The sequence below is a fragment of the Garra rufa genome, chromosome 16, assembly GCF_049309525.1.
Source record: "Garra rufa chromosome 16, GarRuf1.0, whole genome shotgun sequence".
In the NCBI taxonomy this organism is placed as follows: domain Eukaryota; kingdom Metazoa; phylum Chordata; class Actinopteri; order Cypriniformes; family Cyprinidae; genus Garra; species Garra rufa.
Window position 1 is genome coordinate 33,273,282 of NC_133376.1, and position 7,035 is coordinate 33,280,316.

The 7,035-nt window shown below is 37.1% G+C and overlaps 1 protein-coding gene across 11 annotated transcripts in view; it reads left to right on the forward strand.

Moving 5' to 3' along the window:
* Positions 1-5,944, forward strand: part of map7d3 (MAP7 domain containing 3) — a 36,579-nt gene extending 30,635 nt beyond the window's left edge. For 9 of the 11 annotated variants that reach the window (XM_073819955.1, XM_073819957.1, XM_073819959.1 and 6 more), the window contains 8 exons: positions 2,236-2,371; positions 2,680-2,860; positions 2,944-3,048; positions 3,156-3,203; positions 3,320-3,392; positions 3,764-3,953; positions 4,031-4,275; positions 4,967-5,944. In XM_073819955.1, the coding sequence (XP_073676056.1) occupies positions 2,236-2,371; positions 2,680-2,860; positions 2,944-3,048; positions 3,156-3,203; positions 3,320-3,392; positions 3,764-3,953; positions 4,031-4,275; positions 4,967-4,974 (986 nt within the window). In that variant the 3' untranslated portion in view covers positions 4,975-5,944. The remainder of the gene's footprint in view (positions 1-2,235; positions 2,372-2,679; positions 2,861-2,943; positions 3,049-3,155; positions 3,204-3,319; positions 3,393-3,763; positions 3,954-4,030; positions 4,276-4,966) is intronic. The other 2 variants (XM_073819956.1, XM_073819965.1) reach the window with 1 other exon arrangement.
* Positions 5,945-7,035: the final 1,091 nt, after the last annotated feature.

Genomic DNA, 7,035 nt, shown 5'->3' on the forward strand with positions numbered 1-7,035 from the left:
GGGAAGGCGCTACTGAGTTCTTTTAGCATGATTTGCTTATTTCAGTGCTGTGATTGGTGGAAATTTCTTTGCAGAATTATGGGTAATGTAGTTTTTTGTAATTTTGCTGTTAAAGGCATAATATGTACGATTTTTTCACTAGAACAGTGTTAAATATTTTGTTGAATTGTGTACTTCCAAGAATGTTTAAACTACCAGTCAAAAGTTTTTGAACCGTAGTCTCTTTTGCTCACCAAGCCTGCATTTATTTGATCCAAAGTACAGCAAAAATAGTTTTAAATATTTTTATTATCTGTTTTCTATTTGAATATATTTTAAAATGTATTTTATTCCTGTAATTTCAAAGCTGAATTTTTAGCATCATTACTCCAGTCACACGATCCTTTAGAAATCATTCTAATATTTTGATTTGCTGCTCAAAAAAAAAAAAAAAACGTTTTTATTATGATTATGTTGAAAACTGCTGAGTAGATTTTTTTTTTCAGGTTTCTTATGAATAGAAAGTTCAGAAGAACAGCATTTATCTGAAATAGAAATCTTTACTAACATTATAAATGTCTTTATCACTTTTGATCAATTTCAGGCATACTTGATGTATATAAGTATTAATTTTTAATTTTGAAATAAGTTTTAAATAAATGCTGATCTTTGGATCTTTCTATTCATCAAAAATTCAACAGTTGAGTACTCAACAGTTTTAAATGTTGATGATAATAATAATAATATATGTTTCTTGATCAGCAAATCAGCATATTTGAATGATTGATGAAGTAATTAAGTGACTCTGAGGACTGGAGTAATGATGTTGAAAATGTAGCTTTGATTACAGAAATATTTATATTTATTTAGTATTCAATTAAAAAACTGCTATTTTAAATAGTAAAAATATTTTAAAAATGTACTGTTTTTGCTGTACTTTGGATCAAACAAATGCAGGCTTGGTGGGCAGTAGGGACCTCTTTAAAAAAACAAAAAATCTCACTGGACATAAACTTTTGACTTGTAGTGTAGAGAAAGAAGCAATTTAACTAGTTTAATGGACCATGTCATTGCGTTGCCTGCCAGTACACCCTCGATTTTCAGTTTTATTTTGTAGAATTTTGGAAGACCTAATACACTATAATAATTTTATTAAACTGGCAACAAATGCAAAGAATAGCATTGTAACATTATACCAGATCTTTCAGCACACTTAGATGTATCTAGTATGAAAACAGCGCTGCTTGGCAATGGTCTTGTAGCCAATTCCAGCCTTGTGTAGGTCTAAAATCTTGTCCCTGACATCCTTGGACAGCTCTTTGGTCTTGGCCATGATGGAGAGTTTGGAATCTGATTGATTGATTGCTTCTATGGACTGGTGTCTTTTATACAGGTAACAAACTGAGATTACGAGCACTCCCTTCAAGAGAGTGCTCCTAATCTCAGCTCGTTGCCTGTATAAAAGACACATGGGAGCCAGAAATCTTGCTGATTGATAGGGGATCAAATACTTTTTTCACTCATTAAATGCAATTTTTTTTTTAAAGGCGTTTTTCTGGATTTTTTTGTTATTTTGTCTCTCACTGTTAAAATAAATCTACCATTAACATTATAGACTGATCATTTCTTTGTCAGTGGGAAAACATACAAAATCAGCAGGGGATCAAATAATTGTTTCCCTCACTGTATCTGGAATTTAATTTTGGAGTTTATTTAAATTTTTCTCTTAGGATCAATGGGGGAACAAACGTATGATACATTTAAAGTGTGATGTTATCAAAAATGATTTCAAACTCCTCTTAATGTTTCTTTTAGCACATATAAGATCCTCCACCAAGTGCTGCAGTCATGATGATGAAGCGGGTCATTTCTTCATCCAATGTTTAGGAAATAAGCTTCAAAAATGTTTCTGCTTTTTACTGCTTCCTGCCTTGCCAAATGTCTGGCCAAAACAAAGCCTTTGAACTATTACAGCAGCAAACCAGCACTGCTTGTGTAATGATCTGTCTTTAGATATCTACTAACAAGGTCAGATGGTGCTGGGGTTACTGAGTTTGTATACAGTTCTGTTCAGGTTTATCCTTGAGACACAGTGCCCTCTGCTGGAAACATAAATCTGTTTTAATCTAACTTTAACTTGGTGAAAGACACTTGTTGTCTTTTTAATGCATTTTTTATGTGTATCACTATAGAAGTAAGTAATTTATTAATTATAAATAATAGGAAAGATAATATAAATATGCATAATGTTTTCAGAATCCAGTTCCAAAGCTATCGCAGGAACCAACTCAGCTGCAGAGGCTTCCAAGATCCTGGCGGAGAACCGACGTCTGGCTCGTGAACTGAAAGAAAAAGAAGAGCAACTCCGCATACAGAAAGAAGAAGAGGACAGGTGTGTTTTTTTTATTAACTTCAGTGTTGTTTCGCCGTCAGAAACTTGCTTTGACACTTCACTGTGCACACAATACTGTCAATAAATCTTTCTGCGTTAACTGCTTCTGAATATACTATTATGATCTTAAACCGGCAGTTACTCAGAACGAATACACTGGCATTATTTTATAGTCATGTTCTTGTTTTTCTTGTTTGTAAGATCAGGTTCGTTATGCATTCATTAAAGCTGAAGTGATCCTCAGCTTGGTGTGTTAAAACTATTCACTTTTGAAGTGCCGAAGGCCCTAAGGTATCATGTCTCGACAGGCTGAGGAAAGAAGAGGAGAAGCGGCTGGCGGAGGAGGAGCGCTTGAGGCGTGCAGAGGAGGAGAAGAGGCTTGCAGAGGAGAGGAAGAAAGAAGAGGAGGAGCAGGCTCGTATAGCAGAGGAGGAGAGACAGGTAATGGAGCTGGAGGAGCAGCAAAGACAAGCTGAGCTACAGAAAGAGGTGAGTTGACATTCCCCTATGCACAGAAATCCTGAAAGAGCTGCTCTGTTTAAATAATTGACTCCTTGTTTATTTAATGGCAGCGCGAGGAGGCTGAAGCAAAGGCCCAAGAGGAGGCAGAGAAACAGCGTCTGGAGAGAGCACGCATATTGGAACAGAACCAACAGGAACGCATGGAGAGAAAGAAGGTAAACGCCATCACATGACACTGACATTTACAGACTTTGCAATTACAGTAACAGCTGTATTTTAAAGAACCATGCAAGTTGCTTCAGTGTTCTGTCTCTATCTGCAGAGAATTGAGGAAATTATGAAGAGAACCAGAAAAACAGACGAATTTAAGGCAAGTTCACCAGCTTTAATTTTAATTATATAAAATTGAGGCATGTTATATCTGCTTGTTATCCATCATTTCCCTTTCCAGACAGTTACTTATGTTGTGTCTGTGTGTTCTCTCAGGGTAATGATGAGAGAGACCTTGCTGATGAAAACGGAGAGGAGGCTGAGGACCAAATAAACTGTGAAAATAAGGGTCAGTATCTTTATGCCAGAAATGGCAGAATATTACTTCTTTGTTTCTTTGTAGCAGGTGACTAATGTTTCACTGACAAGCAAGTGACAAGTTACTAGAGAATTGGTGAAATGAAACCGAACACCTGCTTTACAGAGTATTTGCAAAGAATTTTACTAAGCAAATTCGAAAAAGGAAGCCTATGCCGAAAGTCTGAAACTTGGATTTATTTTAGAGTAGTCAATGTGCAGCTTGTACAGCAGTATATTTACTTCAGTTTTTTAATAAAACTGAAACCATTGTTGTTTTGGCAGAAAGCTGAAAGGAGTCCTTAAAGTTTCTGTTTACAAAATAATTAGCTATTGTGTATCCCATCTCTCATTTAAATGTAGAGAACCAGGCTGTTGAGTCAGAGCAGAATGTCAAGCAGACAGAGTCATCAGACTTTCAGGAGCATCACTTACCTGTGGAGGAGCCAGTCACAGAGCAAGAGGAGCCAGTTGTTAGTATTAACATGCAAACAGATGTAGACAATAAAGAGAACAGCAATGGACCCAGCACAGAGGATCCTTCAGTGGATAGGTACATAAATAACTTTATTTACTCTAGTTTCATTTGGGTTACATCTTCAGCTTTTACATTAGTGGTTTGATCTCCAGCAGCCCACCTCCCAAATCCTGTCTGATGGAGGGCCCAGAGTTTGTGAACGAGGACTCTAAAGTGAACCTGGTGCCAGCGTTGAATGGTAAAGGGGGATCCTGGAGCTTTGAGGAGCTAATCGATTTGGGTGTTCATGCAAAGAGCAAACCTTTGATGGACGATGGGGGCCCTGAAGGGCCTAGAGTGGCCTTCGAAGAGAAAACCAGCTCCATTCATCCAGCCCAGCCTATTGAAGCCCTGTCCGGTAAGGGCTTTTCACCAAAAATTAAAATTGTGTCATTAATTACTCACCCTCATGTCGCTCCAAACCAGTAAGAACTTAAGTCAAGAAGTCAAATTAAGATATTTTTACGAAATCCAAGAGTTTTCTGAATAGGGCTGTCACGATTAATCGATTCAGTTCAGGTACTCCATTTTTAAAAATCCTCGATTGCATTTTGCCTGTGTTAACTAACTGACATAATACTGAAAGTGTCGCAATTTTCACGGAGAATAATCAATGAAACACATTATTAGACTGTTTTCTAGGGCTGCATGATATATTAAACCCATTTAAAAATTATAAAGCATAATACTATTATGAATTCACAAACACTAATGATTTAATTACATAAATAAATGTGATGCAGGTTTTATATACGCGCTTTAATTGTTTACATGTGTCCTTACTACCTTTCTGGGCCATGAATGTAGGTTTGCGTTGCTGTCTATGCAGGGTCAGTAAGTAATCTAATTTGTGTTCTGATGATGAACAAAGGTCTTAAAGGTTTGGAATGACATGACTTAATTATTATGACAGACAGAGTAATTAATGACAGAATTTGCTTCTTTTTTTTTTCATGAACTATCCCTTTGAGTCTACTAAATGGGTATTGTATTAGTTTATATTGATTTGACCTCACAGAATTGACCTCATGTTTCTCTTATTCTCTCAGAGATGTGAATGCTCAGGTCCCTTAAAGGCCTGCTGATTATTGCACTCCATGAGTCACGTCCAGCAGAGCCTCAGAGTGTCAGCGCTCAGCCTCGTCTGGACAGCCAGGGAAAGCGCACAGTGCCGCACAGCCTCTGCAGATAATAGACGGATGAAGCAAGAGGAAAATAAAGACAAGATGGAAGTAACAAATGCTTCAGGGAAAATAATAGTTTCCTTCAGTGTACTTGCTTTCGTTCATCAGGATTTGTTTTTTCATACATTTCTTAAATTTTTTTTTTTCTTTGTTCGTCTTTTAAATGTGGAGACAACTTATTTATTCACGTGGCTTCTTCACATTTAAACGGCTTCTGTCTCTTGACGGTTACCATGTGCACTTCCAGGTGTTCACGTGGCACATACAAATTTGTTATAGCTTCAACTTTTGTTAAATAATCTGCTGAAGTACACATCAACGTTTTGAAAAAGGAAACTCTCATATCTTCAGCTGACATTGGTTCCAGACAGAAGTGCTAATTAAATCCCTGTGTCTAAAGTGTAGAGCGCAGCTCAGGAATGTGACCCAAATGGGAACCTGTCATAGAAACACGAGTTTAGACGGGCTGCTAGTGCGGCAACTCTCCAGTTCTGATGTGCGACCTCAGGATATTTTCCTCTAAGCTTCTGTTTCTCCTCTCCAAAGGCGTAAACATCACCACTGTATAGTGTTTAACACTATGTCCCCGTGCAACAACTTAAGCATTCCTACTGTTGAACACTTGTAGATAGCAAACCTCACTCAAGATGTTTGATTAAAACCGTTTACCAGACTGATTCTAATATCGAGTGCAAACGTGTCTGCCTTGAGCTCTGAGATTGAAGGATGATGGAGCTCAATGCAGACTGAGGTTTTTATGTCGTTCGTATCTGTTCTGTACTAAATACATGTATTGTTGATATCCTGTTCTACCTGTATATAAATATGACTAGTTATCAAATATCTAATTTAAGTGAGCCTCAATATGTCTGCATGCATCTATCTGCTACTATAATACAGAAACTCTTACTTGCACACTTTCTGCATGTTTCTCTTCCCTGGAGTTTGAAGAAACATGTTCCAGTGGCTAAACTTGAAAGATTTCATGTTGTCCAAATCCCAAAGTCCCCTCAGGGTTAAACTGTACTGTCAGGTCCTGACGTTTTTTCATGTATATAGTTACTCTTAGTTCTCACATTCATTCATGGCCTAATAACCACACTAAATTAGTTTTCTCTTTGAAAATGCATAAATATATATATATTTAATACTCTTCAAAGTATTATGTACATCAGTATTAGGCTGACTGACTATGCTTGTGGTTGGGAATAAGAACTAATCCGCAGGTTAAACAGCACCAGAATGCATATGTTTTTTGAACAGAGTGTGACGTGAGTTGGGAAAAAGAAAGTGGACTGAGGGTGCAAGCAAAGTCAAAAGGGCTTGATAATGAAGCTGCTTTGAGGTTTAACAGGGATGTTGGCAGAGGTTGAGAATTGCGATTTACAGGGCACTTACAAGTGTGAGGATTTGGCGGCATTCGACCATTGAGACTGATTAGTCTCCATATGCTTGAAGAGTAGTTCACTTTGTGTACTGTAGTTCTGTAAAATGTTTCCTTGAAATAATATTGACAGGCTGTTTTCACAAGGCTGCAAAGCTTAGAAAAACTGTTACGTTTGTGGTTAACCAATAAATTTCCTTATTTGTATCATTCCATCCACGTTTACTGTAGATCCCTCAATACGTATTTAATGTTCTTCTGTTATTTTATATGCATACGCTTTGTGATTTTTATCTAATAGTCACTTTCCAGATTGCTTTTTGACTCAGGCTCTTAGACTCCAGTGGAAAAGTGTTTGCGGAGGTTAGAAGTGACCAGCGCTTAAAGGAAACCCTGGGTATTTTGACATCTATGGCTTAATATAACGCAAATGATGTCTCTTACTGAAATATGTAATAGAAAACATGAAAGTTGTCCACTTTTTTGTTGTTTTATACATACGTTGGACTATAGGGGGCGCCATTATTTTGATGACGTGAAATAGTTGCGC